General features: G+C 42.8%; 1 protein-coding gene across 2 annotated transcripts in view; it reads right to left on the minus strand.

Annotated features, from left to right (window-relative positions):
• The window catches only part of FBXL20 (F-box and leucine rich repeat protein 20), a 62,900-nt gene extending 47,298 nt beyond the window's left edge, over positions 1 to 15,602 (minus strand). The window contains exon 1 of one of the 2 annotated variants that reach the window (XM_074940928.1): positions 15,549 to 15,602. In XM_074940928.1, coding sequence (XP_074797029.1) covers positions 15,549 to 15,590 — 42 coding nt within the window. In that variant the 5' untranslated portion in view covers positions 15,591 to 15,602. Of the gene's footprint in view, positions 1 to 555; positions 600 to 15,548 lie in introns of those variants that run through there. The other variant, XM_074940929.1, reaches the window with a different exon arrangement.
• Positions 15,603 to 20,747: the final 5,145 nt, after the last annotated feature.

Genomic DNA, 20,747 nt, shown 5'->3' on the forward strand with positions numbered 1-20,747 from the left:
GGGGGATAGACTGACTAGGATTGCTAATGTGGCCAGTTGGATCTCTGATTTTTACATGCACTTCAAGTTCTAGAAATGCATTGTAAAAATCAAAATAAGATTATACAGACAAGAATTATTTATACAGCATTATTTCCTCCCTATGCACTAAGCAGGTATGCATGAGGGGGGAACAAGCTTGGTAAGAACTAACCTTTAATTATTTGGCAGTGTATCAATAATAAACCAAACAGAAGAACTGACACAAATTCCTCAGAGAAAGAGGTCCTTACCTATTCTCTCCATGTACAATTGAAATGGAAAGGGAGAAAAAGAGTAAAGACAGAAACCATTTGATGTACAGTGTAAATCTGCAGTCTTCCATGTTTACCAATCTGCTTTCCAAATAAGGATTGTGCTTACCTGCACAACTTTTGAAAAGGGTGACTAGTTTTACTGTGGTGTGGGGGCTCACGAGCAAGTCAGCACCAAGAATACACCTAACTTCTGAAATGTTAGAAGTTAACCAGGACTTCAAATCTTTTGACTTTATTTCCAGAAATAATTTTTATTGACCTTGGTTTTGCTTTTCTTAACATCCCTCCAACACCAGATGTTTTTCTGTTGAATGGGTTTTCTTGCCAGAAACTATAAGAAAACAAATGCATTTATTGTGTGTTAATTTTGCTGCCCATATAAAAATGTAAAACCTACCCCAAACCTCTGCCCCCACAAAGAATGAAATCCACCCCTCATGTAAAGCCCAGGATGATTGTGCAAGGAACTGCACAAGAACAAAGGGGTAGAAGGGGAGTATAGAATTTACACACACACCTCCAACATGAAGAAAAGCCACGGCACAGTAACGCAGCCCCTCCCCAGCCACTATTCCAGTTTATCTGTTGAAACCGTTCCCGCCCCTCCAGTTGTCTCTCTACCACCACAAAAATATCCCCTTTCAGAGGCAGTATATAGCCCTCCTGATGTGCACAAGACCCTCTAGAGTATCTCAGTTCCCATACCTCCCCACTGGATAGCTACAGCAATGCTTCAGTGGTTTTGGGCTATGCAGAGGTCTTCCACACTTGGATGACTATAACTCAAAGAACACAGCTTCACTGCAGTCAGCGTTTCATACCTCAAACTAAGGTGCAGAAATATCTCAAGACAGGAGGTAACACACCACAATGGAAATGGAGTGGAATTCAAAACGGGGAGTAGCACATTGTACAGACTGCCATAACCTGCTACATGGCTAGGGAAAATTTGTGGTATTTTGACAAGTAGAATAACCAGAAAAAGGGAGAGAAAGACAAGAGTAAGACTGTCCTGTTTAAATACTGCTATTCTCCTACAGGCCTTTGAAGGCAATGTCTGCTTATATTTTGAAATGACTCCTTTGTTACCATGGCCAAGAGGTGGACAACATGCCAACGTCACAATACCTAAAGGAGTTGGTCGTTAGTAGGTTAGGATGGCTTGTGTTTCCCATAAATATATTCCAGCTCATGTGCCAAAGCTGGAAAATTGGCAGAACCTGTGGAATTTTCCAGGGCATATGTCAGCTAGAAGTTTTACATTTCACACACAGGCATTTCACTGCTCTGGAAATATTTCCCGAGCTATTGTGCCTATGCAGTTCTGCAGTATTTTTACATGGAAATACCTCCCCTATTAGAAGGGACAGGAAGGAAAAGGGAGAACACACAGGATTCATTTAATTGCAACTATGTGTTAGGCAGTATGACTTTGCAACTCTGAAGAAATTATAAAGCTGTTGGATTTTATCCTAAAATCCACTCTTAACAATGTATTAATTGGGCTACAAGCTACATTTATTGCCGAAGAAGAAAAATTCTAACCCTATTAGACTCATGGCTAGAATTATCTTTTTTTCCCAGCATTCTGATGAGTGTGTGCATACAAATACAGGGAATGCATTTTGTTAAGAACTTTGTTAGACTAATGCCATAGGTGACAGCTATAAGGAAAGGATCTTTCAGGCTCAGTCACCTGACATAACTTGCTGGATGCCCTTTAATTTATGCAAAGTCTTCCATGTAGACTTGCATAGCTAATGACAAAGAATCCCAAACAGAACGATTTTGCATTGGTTACTAGACCGATGCCTCTACAGAGATTTCTGTCATTAAGTACCCATTTAAGAACACTATAGTACTTCTCTCCAGAATGTAAAACCACCACAGTGATCCAAACCGAACAGAAATTTAACTGAATGGACTCTGTATGCCCATGGGCAAAAGTATCTGAAAGACTCAAGTAAGTACAAATCTTATAGCCTAGGAAAGTATACAGCCTGAAAGGGCGGGGAAGAGACTGTCTAGTTTGTTGTGTCACTTTTTCCTTTGTCCTCCAGCGCATACTATGCCATGACCATCCCCTCTAGTTCTTCAGGATACTAGTTATTGCAAAACTGACAATATATTTTGTCTGACACTATTGTAACTTTTAAGAAGTCATACGAGTGTAAGCAAATTCATCTACAGTTAATCACCTTATATAGTAAGGATGCTGAAGTTGCTACTCATGCATTTGCTACACCAACCATTCATTAGAGGGTGCAGTGATTACAATGGGGTAATATTTTAGGCTATCAATGGAGGATTGGGCAATGGTATCTGCATAAGGTGGCAAAATGCGTTGTCAGCATTGTAGCTCAGGTAAACCTATTTGTGTGTAAGTGAACCAGAGTATCTTTTTATAGTTATGAATATTTTCGCATGTGCAACAGTGGTGTATAACATACTATATACATGCACAAAAAGAGTATTTGAATATAATAAATGTAAAGTTGTACAAATGAAACAATTTTGTGTACATGTCCTAGATAAATAAGTTACAATATACGCTAGTACTACATCATCATACTATTGCAGCAGTTGTTTCAGAGCTTTTCCAACAGTGCTTACATGATCAGAGCCTCAAAAAGTGTGGGTGCAATGAGACTGTGGGTTCTGCAACTTCAGTCTGACAGACCAAAGCGTGGGTGAGCATATTTAGTTTGGTGCCAGGCTGTGCCTCCCACCAAGCCTTAGTGAAGCATATAATATTTTGCCTATAAATGAGATTTCCATTTGCTGAACATACTGAAAGTTTGCTTTTAAAATACAAAATGTACAACTGGAGAAAACACAAACATCTCTATTCATCTCTCAGGGACCCACATGCTGATTTACCCATGTTGCACGAGGGAGTAGAAAACTTTCTTTAGTGAGAAGGGTGCTTAGAATTTAGTTAATGCTGAATTTAAGAAAACAGTTAAGCTTCTAGTCCTCACAGTTCCAAATAAAACTTTATGAATATAAACCAGTGCAGTGTTGTCTTCCTGAAAACAGCCTAAAACATGGAATATGAACTACTTAGGACCCCAATTCTAACCAGGCTGTGTGCTGCGAAGGTCTTCCAGGGCTGGTGAAATCTTAAGAAATTTCTGTAAATGTCACCTCTGGCAGAGTGGAGGAGTGTGTGTACGTACAGGAGGAAGTTGAACCTAAGAAGAAAAACTAAACATCTGTTTTTCAAGTTCTCTTTTCAATTGGATTTACTCTTACTTTTATTAAAACATCTTAAAGATGAGTCGTCATTAAGACATACTCTGTTTACAAAAACTGTTTGGGAACATTAATCTATAGAACAAACTCCACATAAATATTACTTTACTTTATCACCTTAAAAACTTAAAGCAATTTTCTGAGTATTGGCTTCACCTTCTAGTCTCTGACACACCACTATTACAACATACTCAAATCTTCCCTTTAAAAATAAAGTCTGCCCCTTCCTTCTTCCAAAAAACAGATAGTTCATGCACAGTAAACCCTGGACAGCACAGCAATCAGATTCTCTTCTCTCCTACATGCAAGACAATGACAGCAGCATCTAAACTGCCAAATTCAGGATGTTATCAGACGGAGGAACTGAGATCGTGTGTGTTATCTCTGCTTTATCAACAAGTGCAATTTATATCCAAGCAATTTCCAGGTTAAATTCACATTCCCTCTCATTGGAAGGATGGCTAAGATGTATATTTGCATGCTAACATTTTATTCATTGTTCATTTCCATCTAACAAACGGTTTACTTTTGTGGGTACATCACCTGAGAGGTGTGACATCCTCTATGCTCTCTTTTAAAGAGACATATAGCAAATACCACCACATACAAGGAAGAAAGGTGAGGCGGTATCCCTAGCATGTACCAACCTCAAGGGGCGGAAATGCCTTTTGACAGACATCAGTTAATGGCTACATGCTTAGTGGTCAAGAACCATATTTTACCCCAATTAAGATGGGCATTAAAATACTAGTTACAATGGTAGCTCTTCATGGGGTTTAAACATCAAGTAGTCAGAAGTATAAGACAGCTGATTGTGTGTATTAGCAAGGTCAGGAGTGTTTACTATGCTGCTGACAAAGTCAGCTGGTTCTCAGCTGAGATTGCATCTGACTTTAGCATCAGTGAGGGGCTGTTCTTTTTAAATCAAATCACACAGGACTTTATTGGGTTTGGCACTGTTTCTCTTAATCTAACACAAAGTGTTAGCCTAGATGTGGACCTTGAACCTGAACACTGTTCTTCTAAAGCATGAAATTCAAAGCACCGCAGAAAAAAGGATGCAGTTTATCTGGAGCTTTCCAAGCTAATAGCTGACAGACACAAGTTCCTCCTCTACCCTATGTTGTCACATTGGGACCTACGGTTATTCATCTTAATGTTCATCCAACTGAGAGACAATACGGTGGATGCCTGCCAAATCCTAGTCCTCTGACAATCGCTCCAGTGCGTATGCATGCGTGTGAGAGAGAAACTAAAACAGCCCAACAGAAACTAGACTGAAATGCAATGCTATTCCTATTGCAAATATTCAAGTGTTCAGCCAAGTGTGGGCTGGCATCTACAGAGAAATAGGGAGTCGGAGAGAATGAGAAAGGAGATTTTAGTTTTCAGGATTTAACAATAAGTGCAAAGCTGTGGGAGAATGGAAGAGTAAGAGCAGCATCCACACAGATGGCCTGACATGATAAGATGACTTCAGATATTTCCGGAAATATGTAGAGTTGTCCATTTTTGGCACTAGTTTCCCAGTTATCATAAAACTGGTCTAGACAGCTAAAATGTAAGATCCCGTGATTTATTAACAAGACAGAAGATCTATGAAACACTGGTATAAATTCTCAGTTCAATATAATTTAAAAATATTGTAGCTCACTTAAATTCATTGTCTGATAATGCAGTTAAATAGGACACCAGTATTCTTTTAAAGCCATGTGACCATCTAGAAGAAAAAAAACCCACCTTTTTCATGGATTATTTTGACACTTTTGTATGTGAGGTTTAAAAAAAAAATCTCGCAAGTCATTAAATCTAGAATGAACTAAAATCTGGAAGTACTGAAACTATAGTTGATAAGTATTTGTAGGTGCCAATTCACATCCCCACCTGAAATACTCTAGTCTCTGTTTGAACATTATAGGCTAACAACAGAATCTTAAAATATAGATAAATAGACTGTTTACAAGAACTATGGTCTGGTAGGTCAAATGTGAATGATGTTTTTTTCCCAGGCTACAAAAATATAGGAATGTTGTGATTTTTTTCCACTTATGAGCAGCTCCTTGGCTTTACAGCAGCTGGCTCATGTCCAAAATCTAGCATTAAATGGGATCAATGAATTCAAGAACATTACCTTTAACCTTAGGGCCCTTATGGAATAAATGAAGTCGTCTCCTACAGGTTGTGAGAGAGTGAATGAAATATAGCTCACATGGAATACAACCAAGTCCAAAAGGGGAAGAATAGTTTAGAATGCCTAATGGCAGTATTTTTTCCCCCCAGCAAAATATAAGTTGAGACTTTTTGCTAACACTCTCTCAAAGTGCACCCACACCTCCTGTCTGGCTTTGGTTAGGGAATATACCACAAGTTTCCTGTAAAATAAACTCAACATTATTGTTCATGAAGTGACATATATACAGCAACCAATTTAGCAATATCTTTATTCAGAAGTTCTTTCTTCACAGCACACACTGTAACTGGCATTTCTATTTAACAAGCATATGAGCAAAACTGTGCTGTCCTGTTTGAGGTGCTGAAAAAGTAATTCTGGGAAGGGAAGCCACACAATTATAAGTGATATTTAAATGTAAGGCTTTTCGGGACTCTGAGCATTACGTTGTTGTGAATGCTAATTTATAAATACAAGCAGTTCAAATGGGGTGAGCTTTTCTTGTAAATTTTCCAGTTACCCAGGGACTTCTTTTTTCTACCCAGCTTAATCTGTATAAAATCTCCTAGGGAAAAGATTGTCTACTGAATAAAGTTCTATCATTAGCAGTCTCACTGCTTTGGCATCCTCTCTAAGCATGTGTGTCAGCAGGACCAGGGAATAGGTATCTACTGACTGTCGATTACATAGACAACTGCCCTCATTCCATGCTCCCCATGTTCACAGGCTCTTTAGATGCAGGGTACGTCCACAATGCAGCTGAGCAGTGCAATTCACAGCATGGTTAGACAGATTTATGCTAGCTCTGCTTGAGCTAGCGTGCAAAAAAAAATAGCAGTGTGGACGCTGCGGCATGGGGAGCAGCTTGGGCTAGGCACCCAGGCGGCTAGCCCTAGCTGCCATCCATGCTGCAACATCCCCACTGCTATTTTTAGTGCACTAGCTTGAGCAGCTGGGAATTGCACCTCCCAGCTGCTGTGTAGACATACCTCCAGAGAGAAGCCTGGCTTAACACCAGAAGTAGGCCATAAAATGCCAAACCCAAAGTTGTGACTAAGTGGTATGAAACAGAACCTAGCCCTTGAGGCTTCTTGTAAGCTTATTATTCCTAGAAATAGTTTAATATGCAATTTACTCCACATGCAAGTGACAGCTGATGAGGAAAAGTGATTTGACAGTCCATTACGAAAGACTGAGTTCCCTATGAAGATCACTTTTAATCACCAGTATCAGAGAAAGATGTTTCTTCGCTTCCTGTATAGCCAGCCTGTAATCACTGATTACCGAGTAAATTGCAAAAAGCCTTCTTGGCCAGATTTATAAGGGCTTCTCTACACTTCAGATTATGTTGGTATAATTTATGTTGCTCAGGGGTGGAATAGGCTACCCCCAAGAGTGACATAAGTTACTCCAACCTAAGCGCTGGTGTGGTGGTTTTATAATGACGACCGAAAAGCTCTCTCCTGTCAGCAGAGAGCATCTTCACCAGATGTGCTGCAGCTGCACCACTGTAGCATTTCTAGTGTAGACTAACCCTAAGAGTTAACAACAGTGCTAAAAGCATTTGACTCCTCAGTGTAACAATAGAAAATCAAGCCCCTGAAAGGGGATTAACCCCATTGTAAAGAATTAGATGGCTTACTGCACATCTTGCTTCAACTTACGTGTGTGTGTGTGGGGGGGGGGGGTGCTGGTGCTGCTAGGGTTAAGAGTTTTTACACACAGACTGAAATAGCCATAAAGACAGTATTCACAGCAGATTTCCTTTTTATTCTCTCCCTTACAGTTGATCAGACTGATTTCACAGGGACATGGCTTTCTCCATGAAGTATGCTATGGGTCATCCACTACCATAGTGTTTGAGCTAAGATATATATATTCCTTTCACCATTTGTTTTTTAAAACAATTACAAGAAAATTCTCGTGGTTTTCCATTAAAAATTTTATAGTCAGATATTAAAACATATCTAAGAGAAATGGTCCAGCATTATCAGGGGCCAAATTTCACTTGTCAAAGTTATTTGACTTTGGTAGGTCTACAAATTGTAAATACTACATTATACATACAATTCAAACAATGATCCCCTTTGAGAAAGACAAAACCATACACAATCCGTTTCTGTAAGGCCTAGTGTTTTATACTCTGCTAACAGAGAACCAGTAGAGGGATCACAAATTCTCGAAAACCCCATTACCTGAGATATGCTGATGTTGCTATTACTTCCTAGCAAATGCACAAGTAAAAGTCGTCAAGCTATACGGTCCCCATAATTAACATGGGGTGCTGGGAAGGGGACAGGGCAAGTTTGCCAGACGTAAGAGAATCAGCTATTTGAAAGCGTACTTCCAATTGAAAGATCAACAGGTTAAGGTAAAACATGCACAGGTGATCCATCCACACGCAGATTTATGACCCAGTATATTACTACAGTTAAGTGCACCATACCATATTCATATGGCAAAAACACACATCAAGATCACTTACATAATGGGGCTAAATTAGTTTGAACAAATTAAGTAGCAAGGTAATCCAGCAGGGGAAAGGAAAACAAATTACCTGATATGTCTTAGGCCTCAAGTGAATATGCACAGTCTGAAACAAAATGAGCCTAGCATACAAGGGATGCCTGTTTCAGTAATAAGCAAGAAAAGTGACCATTTACACACGTGTCAAAGGGCCTAGCCATGAGAAGTAATATGCAATCAACAGGGAGATATCATTGCTGAATCTAAAGAGGAGATGTTCGGTCAATGATCATGTAACATGTGACACTTGCAGTACACGCCTGTACTTCTCTTTACCTTTATCCAGTCAAAGCCCTTAATTTCAAGCATATGGTTCCTTTCTCCCCATTTCCCCCTACCTCCCAAAAAAAATTAAAATAAAAAGTGCTCTAACTTTTCCAGAGTAGAAAATCTATTCTGGAATAATAAGAACAACATCAACTATTTTAAAAAAATCATGAAACATCTGTGCTGCAATGCGCAACAATTCTGGGAAACCGTGCACATAGTCCTATGTGCTACTGCTCCCCAAAAAGGTCATTAGCTAGTGTCTGCACTTTAGCTGTCAGCAGTCTGCTAGTACCTTTCTTTGGTAGCAAAAGATGTTTGAGACATCCGAACATGGACTCTGGGGCCAGAGGGCTGAGGTCAATCAAGCCTTTTTTCTTGGTACAACTCTCAGCTCCCCACCACCTTTAAAGCCATTGTATACTCTGTATCTGGAAGGACGAGCAATAGTCTACCACACTTCAGGAGGGAGATATGAAGCATTGCATGTCGCCACTGTCCCCACTATAACAGCAACATAATGACAAAGCTGACAGAACGCACGTTTTTAACCTATGGCAAACTCAAACCTGAGGCAATTTCAGTTAATCTCTCGAGCAAGATTCAAACATATTTTGGGTGTGCGGAAACTTTACTAAAAATCCTGTGTTTACATGCAAAATATGCAAGATTCTCAGGCTCTTGGCAAGTTGCCTATATGGCATCCAGAGTTGCAAAACATGGGCAATACTGCACACGGGAGATGAACAGGGGGTGATTCATGTTACCATCTCTTGCCCCATTTCCTCCAACAAAATGCTAAGTCTTCCTGTTTAATCCTTCCTAGTCCTCCCACAGCTCAACTAAACTGACTTTTGCTTCTGAATCTGGTCAAATTCCACTCAGCCCTTTGGTAGAGTATGCAGTGTGGTCACTGTACCTCTACAGTGACAGAACCACATGTGAGTTATGCATAAACTCAACTCAAAAAAAGATACACTGGCATTAGAAAAGGTTCAAAAAAAGAGCAACTAAAATGATTAGGGGTTTGAAACAGGTCCCACATGAGGAGAGATTAAAGAGGCTAGGACTTTTCAGCTTGGAAAAGAGGAGACAAAGGGGGGATATGATAGAGGTATATAAAATCATGAGTGGTGTGGAGAAAGTGAATGAGGAAAAGTTATTTACTTGTTCCCATAATATAAGAACTAGGGGCCATCAAATGAAATTAATGGGTAGCAGGTTTAAAAACAAATAAAAGGAAGTTCCTCACTCAGCACACAGTCAACCTGTGGAACTCCTTGCCTGAGGAGGTTGTGAAATCTAGGACTATAAAACAGAACCGGATAAATTCATGGAGGTTAAGTCCATTAATGGCTATTAGCCAGGATGGGTAAGGAATGGTGTCCCTAGCCTCTGTTTGTCAGAGGGTGGAGATGGATGGCAGGAGAGAGATCGCTGATCATTACCTGTTAGGTTCACTCCCTCTGGGGCACCTGGCATTGGCCACTGTCGGTAGACAGGGTACTGGGCTGGATGGACCTTCGGTCTGACCCAGTATGGCCATTCTTACGTTCTAGGTTAAACAATCTGCTAAGCTTCAGGCAGACATTTCACCCACCTCTAAAAGGATTTTAATACGAGTCAGCCAACAAACTGAGTCCCTGGGTCCTTGTTTGTTTGTTTGGGGTTTGTTTGTTTTATTTTGGGGGGGTATATGCACATCAAAAAGTCTATTTTCGCATTCTCAGGATAAACTTAAGAACAGAAGTATATGGGACCTTTAAGGAAAAAACCTTATTCAGGAAAGTTTAAATTTATGTTTTTGCTATTTACTCACCATTTCTTATCACTATTTAATAAGTGTTATGTTATTAGCAGAGATCTGACAAAAGCAAATGCTGTTATGTGACTCAGGAACACCACCTAATGACTCCTAACTTCTGCTCTATGGTTTAGCTTTCTGTCAATGGCATGTGAACGGTAGTTTCTCTTCTTTTTCTGTTATGCAATACAACATACAATAGTAAGTACACCACTGGCTACCCATTCATTTATATTTTCTGGGTAGAGGAGCAAGAGGGGCACACAGTGAAATCCAAATATTTATTGGCATTCCTTGTTCAATTTGTCCAGAATTTAGTTTGTTTCACTGCATTTCAGTAGATTGAATTACTCAGGGTCTAAAGATATCCCTGAGGTGTCCAAGACCTATCTGAGATTATAGAAATATTCAGTTCAGTTATTTTTTCACTAGTTACATCTCATCTGGAGGGAGGAGACTTATAAAACAGGCCTGAAAATGACAAAAAGGCTGAATAAGAGCCACGCAATGGTGACCAAAGCAACTACAGAAAGAGTTAGTTCTGGATTTTAGGAGGCCAACCAGAGCTCAGATTTGGAAACACCACTGGAAGACCAAAGAATGATCTTAAGCAAGGAATACTGAGGAGAGAGTGGCCCCAAAAGAACTGAGATGACGACAGAATGTAAATTAAATGTAGATGATTTTGCTTAGAGAAATTTCGAGACACAGTTGCAAACTATTTCATTCTGTATTTTAAAACAGCTGAAATATTTAGTTTTGATTTCCATTTGCATCGTTTCATAGCAGGTTTGACTCCAGACAAGGCCTAACAGACGTGTGGGCCATTAAAACTCTTGGATATTTTGAATCTGAAATACTGATAGGCAACGGATGCTAAGAAAAGAATAAAGTTGATGTACTTGTCCTGCTTTAGTATGAAGGGTTATTATGGATAACACATTTATTGGCGCAGATATCCAAGTTGTTTAGAATCTCTCTCATAAAGAATGACTTTATGGCCAGAAACAACTCCCACTAATTGGAGGGTGTGGAGTCTCCTTGAGGAAGCTGGAAAGGTTGGCCATTACTTTTGAGGATATACTGGAGACTAAGTTTATTACCATAGCATTTTTTCAGGCTATAATTATTTAAGTGCCAACAATGTGGCTCACTACTGTACAAAACTCAGAAGACGACACAGTCCCTGCTCGGGAGCAGCTTAAACTGTTGTTTGTGCTGAGAATTTTCAGGAGTCGAGCACCAATGCAGCTCAACTCATACTAGCAATGGTAGATGTACTAGTGTAGACCAGGTGCAGGTGTTTTTAACCACGCTATCATCTAGATCTGCTCTATGATAATGCTTCCGTCATTGCTTGCATTAAAGGAGCTGCATCAGTGATAGACAAACAGTGGAAGTATTGATAAAAATTCTCTGTGTAGTGCAACCTAAACAAAAATATCACAAAACATACCAGGAGACCAAGAGGAATGCTCTATCTCAGAGCACTACCTTCTCATTTCATGTTTTGTGATAGGTTAGTGACAGTATTTTTGCTGACTTGGGTTTCATGGAAGGAGCAAGTTGAGAGATTTAAGAGGAGAGCAAGGTGCCTGGGGCACAGAGTACAGGGGCGGTGTTCCAGGCCATCGGGACAGAACAGGCAAAGGATACTAAAGGAGCGATGAGAACTAGGACCTTTCTTAAGGTTAACAGAATTTCATGCTGTAGGGTACAAACTGATCTCCACAAGCATCAGGAAAGACTCACCCCCTCCTCTTCCCCAGTACATTGTTACATAGGTGCATTTTGCCTCTTTAGCATTGATATTTGCTATTGCTGGAGGCAGGTTACCACATATAGGCCAGTGTTCTGATGCACTACGACATGTCCTATATAAAAGCACAGCCAAAGGAATTAAGAGTCAGTCTGGGTAATGTTTTCCTTTTTTCAATTGCTTTGCTACAGTAAGTTATTTTCTTTGTGGTGGCCACACCTCCCATAAGGAGTATATTTAGAATACGCTCTTCTTCAGCTAGTCATGCCAAAGAGTTCATTCTTTCATTTAAAATAAAGAGTTTAGCTGCTTATGTGTTGATATGAGAAATCCATCTGAAATCCATGTTTAGGAAATACAGCCAATATCTTATCACTGTACTTTATTACCAAAGTAAGAGACCATTCCCAAATGTAGCCTGGATTGTATTTTAAAACTCACAACAAAAAATTCAAGAAACTGTTTGTACAGCTTAACAAAAGATGTATATTAAGTCTGAATAACTGGGCAGACAAACTCAACAATTTACTTTTTATTTAAAGACGTTCATCATTATTTTTCATAGTTCTAACACACACTACCTTTCAGAACAGGGCATCAGCCTCTTAAGGTCCTATTAACTTCAGAGTTCTAAGGCCACGTCTACACTAGCGAGCTTACTGTGGCACAGTTGTATCGATGCAGCTGAGCCGCTGTAAGATGGCATCAAGCGGCTACACGAACAGACGAGATGGGAGAGAGCTCTCCCACTGACATAATAAAACCACCTCAACAAGCAGTGGTAGCTCTCTCGCCAACATAGTGCTGTGCACACTACCATTTATGCCAGCAAAACTTATATCACTCAGGAGTGTGGTTTTTTCACACCCCTTAGCAACATAAGTTTTGCCAACCTAAGTGGAGGTGCAGACATGGCTTAGACGTACTCAGCAGAGCTATGTAGCAGTAATCAGTACTATCTTTGTTTATCTTTCAATATTCCATAACTGAACAGAAAACAGCAGTTTCCAGCCTACATACTGTTTTGCATGACTGCCCATTTCACACACACACACACACACACCCCCATACCATTGTTATAGCCACGTCAATCCCAGGATATTAGAGAGACGAGGTAGGTGAGGTAATATCTTTTATTGGCCCAACTTCTGTTGATGAGAGAGACAAGCTTCTGAGCTTACACAAGTTCTTCCTGAGGTCTGCTTTTATATATGAACTATTACGTTAAAAACATTTTTTTGTTAACAAATAGAACTTATGCTTCTTTGAAGAAGTAAGTAAATTCACTGCTTTAGAATACTTTTATGATAGTACTGCTAATCTCTAACCCCCACTAGCAAAACCACATCACTGCATCCATGCCCTCAAATTACTAACAATTACTTAAAACCAGTGAAAATACACTCAAGAAACATGACAATGTTTCAAGACACTCCTTTCAGTTCTGAAACTAATTAAAATTTTGGATAACATTTGGATTCTTTCCCGTCATCCTATTTGTTACTAAACATTTTAGAGTTCTCACCTGTATATGGAAATACATGAATTTAGGTCTCAAATAGTCCTTCAGCACTTAGCTTAATTTTAGCTTTTCCATTTCTTCCCTGCCTGCTTCCAGTTTTGTGAATGTACACATTTTCAGAAAAAACATTACTTTTGCAATGATTCACATTAATCTTGTTTTGGTACATCCTTATTGGCAGCTAACCTGAAAACTAAAATTCATAAGAATACCCAATGGCAGGACAGACAAGTATGAAAGGTCCCTGCAACATCAAATAAATATTCCCCACAGAAGGCTGCTACTAGTGTGTGCTTACTTTTCAAACTACTATGCAACCAAGAATGGATCAGAATGGTACAAGCAATAACCACAGTCCTGAGACTTTTTGCATTTGGCCTTTTCTTTGTGAATGCCTATCAGCCTCAAGGCTTCACACAGAGGCTAATCATACACATCAGGCTCCATACAGAAGTTAAATCATACACAGGTTAAGGATATCTGACTTTTACTATGATATAATCTGAAATCACTGTAAACAAGGATGCTTTCTGTTCACTATGGTCTCTGCATCAAACCAACATCAGCTGTTGAAAAAAAATTGAAACTTTTTTTTACATAATTATATTCGATTTCTATACCTGTCTCAATCCACTGGTCAGTTTCTTGATGAACATGCTGTTCTTCTTCATTGCAGTTATCAGACACTCCTCAAGTTGTCAGTAAAAGATTTTTGCTTGATGGTGTTTACCTTCCCCCTCAGCACTGAGAACGAGCCATACCCAACATTGTTTCAGTCCCTTTCTAGGTTGCTCTTCTCCCTCCATTCAAGCTTTTCTCAAGAGCAAAAGGAGCAACAAGCCCCACAGTTGAAAATTTGAATTGGTAGATATTTTCCCCTTGCATACAATCTCCATAAAATGTGAAGTAAACCTTGTGGTTGCCCTCATTTCTGTCACCAACATCCCCTCCTCCCCCCTTCAGAAAAAGACAGCTGTTACAACAATGAAGTGCTGGAAACAACCCTGACTAGATGGGGTGCTTTGTGTTATCCCAGATCAGACTGATTATATGCATATTCTTTGAATAGATCTTATTGTTTACCCTCTGCTCCTTGTGCTCCTTCCGCCCTCTCCATCCCCCACCCCGAGTAATCAAATTCTGCCTGCAACTGCCCGTATATCATGTCGACAGCACAAAGCAATGCAAATGTTGCACCTCCTTCCTCTTTGCAAGCTTCCTCCTCCCCCTCAAATCTCTCTCAGGCCATCTACAGCTGGTCTGTTTCTAAGAAGGTATTTTCACATCTCTCGCTCCATCACCAACTCCGCAAGAAACACAGGCACATACAATAGGTCAGCAACACATCAGCGACTCTCCCCTCACCGCAGTCCCTAAAAGGAAGTTCACATCTAATAACTCAACGAGCAGCAAACAAACACGCCCCCCTCCCCCCCCACACACAATATTACACACCAAGGGGAGAAAAGGAAGTTCCACAGTATTAGTCTCCTTACAAATTACAAGACCAACCCGCCGCCCCGCCAGACCCCATACCCCACCCCCATCCCGGAGACGCTTACACGCTGCCCCCCCACCCCCTGCGATGGCAGGGCCTCCGAAGCCCGGGACCCCACATCCCAGCCTACCCCCCCCTTTACCAAAACAGGATTCCCCTTTCTGCCTTGCACAACGAGAAGCGCCCCCCTCCCCCCGCCGCACTTTATCGCCATCAGTCACAGGAAAAGCCGCCCCCCGCCGCCCCATCGGCTCCGCGCTCCCCGGAGCGGGGTGGGGCGGCCCCCTCCCCTTCAGCTGCGCCTCTGGGTGCTGGGCGGCCATTGCCAACCCCTCCCCCCCACACACACGGAGGCGAGGCCGGGTCCCCTCCGCGGGGGGCCCGGTCCCCGCCCGCCCGAGGAGCCCGGAGCCCCCCTCCCCAGCGGGGCCCCCCCGGGGCCGGGCCTCACCTCAAACCTGCTCTTGGTGACCCCGTTCATCTCCCTCCTCATGGCGGGGCCGGTGGCTCCGGGCGGCTCCCCCCGGGTCTCTCCTCGCGCCGGGGCAGGTGGTGGTGGGGCCGGGGCGCGGGGGGAGGGGGGTGCGCGGCCTCCGCCCGCCGCCGCCGCGTCTCCTCCGGCCTCAACTTCAACCCAAAACAAAAACACTCCGCACCTGCCAGCAACAGCGCCGCTCATTGGCCAGCGCCGGGCGCGGACGGGGGGGGGGGGGAGCCAGCCCCGGCGCGAGCCCGGCCGGCGGGGAGCACGCGCGCGCGCGCGGACCCGCCGGAGGGGGGAGGGGGCTGCAGCGGGGCAGGGCCAACGGTCGCACCCCAGAGGAAATGCGCCCTGGCCCCTGCCTCCCCACAAGCGGAGTGTAACCCCCCCTAACGGTGGCCCTGCACCTCCCCCCCGCCCCACCTACCCTGGGGGGCCCCGCACCTCCCCCCCCGCCACTACCGTAGGGCAGACCCCCCCCCAGAGACTGCACCCCTCCCCAAGCCCCTGCATCCCCCCCCCTTACAGGAGACTGCACCCCTCCCCAAGCTCCTGCACCCCCCCAAAGAGACTGCACCCCTCCCCAAGCCCCTGCATCCCCCCCTTACAGGAGACTGCACCCCTCCCCAAGCCCCTGCATCCCCCCCTTACAGGAGACTGCACCCCTCCCCAAGCTCCTACACCCCCCCCAAAGAGACTGCACCCCTTCCCCAGCTCCTGCATCCCCCCACCCTAGGGGAGACTGCACCCCTTCCCAGGGCCATCTGATCCGCAACGCGAGGCTGCACCCTTCCCCATTCAACACAGGGCACACAGCAGCACCCTCTCCCCCGACAGACACACACACACACCCCTAAAATCCAGGGGAGATTGCAATTCCTCGGGTTTAACCCCACTTCTACCTCTCTTAGTGGAGCTCCCCCAGGGGACTGACCACAGAATCTGCATCCCCTTCACCTTATCCCGAGGGCCCTGCAAGGGGGAGATCGCCGCCGGTCCTCCAGGAGCCTAACGCCCCCCACCCCGGGCAGAGGGCTGCGTCTACCCCCTGGGAAACTTCACCCATCACCCCTCATCGACCCAAGGAGATCACACGCCCCAAACCTGCCCAGTAGGAGATTGCAGCCCCCTTCCCCCTGGAGCTTTGCACCCCTCCTGCACCCGGGGGGCTGCCCCTCTGGCAGTGATGGTTTATCCCCAGCTGGGGCTGCTTGCGCTCCCCTTCAGCGCTCCCCCCAGCGGTGCCAGAGGAGACTGCACCAATTTCCGGTAGGAACAGCCGTGCCCCGGCTGCGGCCAATCACCTCCCCGCTGGGCGGGGCTTCGGAATGACGGAACGACGGCGGGAGAATCAAGCGTGGCAGGGGGGATTTAAATAGGGCGAGCCGCGAGAGGTGCGGTGGCTCTGGGGAAGGTAGCAGGGATGGACTCAGTTGAACGTGAGCTGCAGCCAGAAGCCCAGACGGGCTGAGGAATTCAGACCAAAAACCCGTCTGAAAGGAGGACTCTCCGCCTTAGGGAAAGACAGCGTCCCTCAGCTGAGGAAAACAGATTCAACAGGAGCAGCACCCTAGAATCTACTACAAAACTCCAGAGTAAAAGGAAAAGCACTACCTTGACACTAGATCAGAGATCCCTGGTGGTAAATTATGGCTGTTGAAGCCTTTTCTACACTACACTACACCCTGTGGGCAAACACCCGTTTAATACACGTTGTACTTCTACAGTGCCCTCCTTCAGAGAATCTCAAAGGACCTTAGAAACATCACTTAACTTTCCCAAGAGCATTGTGAGAGAGGTCCACATCATTTACAGATAGGAGAAACTGAGGCACAAAGAGGAACAGGACCTTGCTCAAGATCACATAGTTAGGCAGTGGTATAGCTAGAATTAGAACCCAGATCCCGACTCCCAGTCTTGTGCTTCTGCTTAAAACCATCTTTCTCCTCACATCAGACCTCAGTTGGGCCAGTGAGTGCTCTCTGTATCCTGTTCAACTGTGCACATTTTAACCTATGGGGGATGTTAGGCAGCAACAAATCAGTCTTGAACTTGTACTAGGGTGAGGAGCCATCTAAGTTCCACAGTGGTTTATAGGAGACAACTGAATGGAAGACAGCTGAAGCACATCAATTGTGAACATAAGCTATAATTAAGGGACTTTAAAGGACCACTAGGGATACAGAACTACTGCTCTGTAGCTGTCTTATCCATAAACACATGGCAAACATTTATATTCGACAAGCCAGTGAAACTTGGTGACCATTGGACTACACTGAATTTTTGTGTAACAGAACAGATTAATCCAATAGATTAGCTTCCTGTGTGGAAGCATGTCTCCACAAAACATTTTTCTAAAACTAAACTAGTTGCTAGCTAACACTAGTTCTCCCTTCACTAATGTCAAATTAGTTACAAGAATTCCTGGTCCTGTCCAGTGATTTTAGCAATTCTGAACAAGGACTGTGTATATGCATATACGGTGCCCAGTATGTTGTGGGTACTAACAGAGCTAAATGACAAAAACCTTGTAAACTGAATATATTATTTGATCATCAGTTCTCACTTAAGAAGGCTAGCCATGAAAGGCACAAATCATTAGGGAATACAAATTTTCCTCCCCATTTTATTTGTTCCTCTTTACCATTAAATCAGATGAAGGCTGTAATTCTAAACCAGAGCACTAAAAAACTACACGTTAAGATTCAGTGCTCTGACCCCCAAGACATGCAGCACGGAAGGCACAGCTGGTGGACAAGGGGGGCAAAGATGGCTGCACCCCTGGGATTCTAGTCTGCTGCAGCCCACAGAATAAATTAGGCTGCCAATAGGCTGTGTCACAGCCCAAAATCTACATTGGGCCATGCACTGTGGAGATGGTTTTAGCATACCCCTTGCACCAAGGCATACAAAGGAGGTGGCCTTATGGTGTACCTGTACCTGGGGCATTCTCCCCTAGCCTCTTGCAGCACAAGTTCTGGCTCCTGCATGCCACCAGAGCAGTGGACAGAATGCGTCCCGTACTGTCAGAACCAATGTTTCACTGACAGGCGATAGCAATCTTTGATTTCTAAATGATTTTTTGTAAGAGTGTTGACTTTACATACCTTGAAGTTAAGACAGTTCTTGGGAAGCAGAATGCTTTTAAATAAAGACGAGACAATATTCTTACCAAAGAAATGTATTTGCATGTAAATAAACATGTTTTGTTTTTTTTCCAGTATTTCCAAAAAAGTTGAAAGTACACTCTACATTGAAAAAGAATGAAAAATTAGCAGGAAGTATTTACACAGTTGCCCACAAAAAGCAGATTTGAAGACACTTATTTACATAATGACCATTTAGGAAAGAACCATTTTCTTTTAATCTCAACATCCATTTCTTAACCTGAGATTAAAAGGTTTGGCTTTTTAAAAATTTTTTAGTTTGTTTACACATTTATCTTTCCAATACTGAAAGATGTAAAATATCATAGAGAATAACAAAAATATTTTAAAAATAAAACATTTGTAAGAGATCAAACATTTACATGTAAAATGTCTGTGTAATATTGACAAGTGTACCTCATCTCTGATCAGTGCAATAGGAGCATCATGCAACTGTTGCCTGACTTTTAATGGCTGTCTTTCTCCCTTACTTAGTGTAAAACAAATAAGTGTATAAAGGGGAAAGGTTACAGTGCATTATAAGTGGACTGAAAAGCTATTTACCTGCTATGACTACTGTTCAGGATTCAGTTTCTCTTGCAGCACTCAAAGTCACAGATGCTTAAAGAGGATGCGACTTTGTTCCCTGTATTTCTTTAGGTGTTAGCAATGACACCCACCTCTTGCAGGAGAAATTTAGAACCCTGAACTTGAGTCTTAGGTAGGTAGTGAAGGAAACACATTCAGCTGTTTCATTTAAAATATATTTATAATTTAAATCTTAATAATTTGCAAAGCTGAACAATTTTTTAAAAAGCCTTTTACTGAATCTTTTATACTGTTAAAACACCAGTCCATTTTATTGAGGAAATTATTCCTTGAAAACCCAAACCTTGCTTTGCTTTTGTAACAGTGCTGTTAGCTTCAGCTAAGCCGTCACACAATCCAAAGACGTTTAAAGGGTTATTTTAAATAAAGCAACTTAAAATGAGACGGACAGAACTAAAACAGATGACAACCTGTTGCCATCTGAACAAGTATTATTTCCAAGATGCAGCCACTCTAGCAGGGTCTCAAGATGGGTGTTGTATTTCTTACATCCTCTTCATTGACACCACACAGTCATACAATTCTGATAGTGCATCAAATAATGTCATTTGCTGCAGGTTTGGACTTTATTTACTATTTTCTATGGGAGTATTGGTGAGAGGGAAGCCATGGAATGCAGAGCATAGGAGCAAGGGATGGAGGTTGGAAAATAAAAGGGAGAGCTATTGTGTGTGAGAGAGAAATTCCCGCCTGCTTTCCATGTGACAACAGCAATTTCAGTATACAGCCCCAAATAGAGCTGAAGACAGGAAGAATGGAAATGCCTATAGATAGCTGCATAGAAGCCAACCCACCGAAAAGATACGACCATTCCAGTTTTTTAGGGGCTCTACATGAGCCAGAAAAGAAAAGCTGTTTGGCCTGAAAATTATCAGGAGGCTGGACTGTGTGCAAGACAGGAAATATCTACAGTTTAAAGGAAACCTAAACCTTGAAGTCTTTTCAAACTGCAAACCCAAAATAAAGGGTATTCTCAAGCCCACAGGTGAAATCCTGGCCCCATTGAAGTCAGTGGCAAAACTCAGTGGGGCCAGGATTTCACTCAGTGCATTTCCCTGTAAGACCTAAAAGGAGACGGGTTCACAGTAGTCGTTAGATACACTGTGTTCCCTTGTCTGCAGGCTCTTCCAGGTCTCCTCCTCTATCAAAACAATCCTAAGTGCTTTTGTTTATAAAATAGACTTCTCGCTCCTATCCTCTCAAGGACAGAGACTAGCAGGTCTTGCCTGCCTCTTCCTTTAAAGTCCTGGTGAGAGAAGGAAATCCGCCATTCAGGGAAATTATTGCTTCTATTGCAGCCAATCAGTTTTCACAGAGCCAAGACATTTCAGCATGGTTTTCATCAATGTAAGTTCTAACACCGGCACAGGAATGATTCACACCTATTGGTGAGCTAACAACCTCTCGGGGGGGG

Source organism: Natator depressus, chromosome 27 (assembly GCF_965152275.1).
Source record: "Natator depressus isolate rNatDep1 chromosome 27, rNatDep2.hap1, whole genome shotgun sequence".
Lineage (NCBI taxonomy): Eukaryota > Metazoa > Chordata > Testudines > Cheloniidae > Natator > Natator depressus.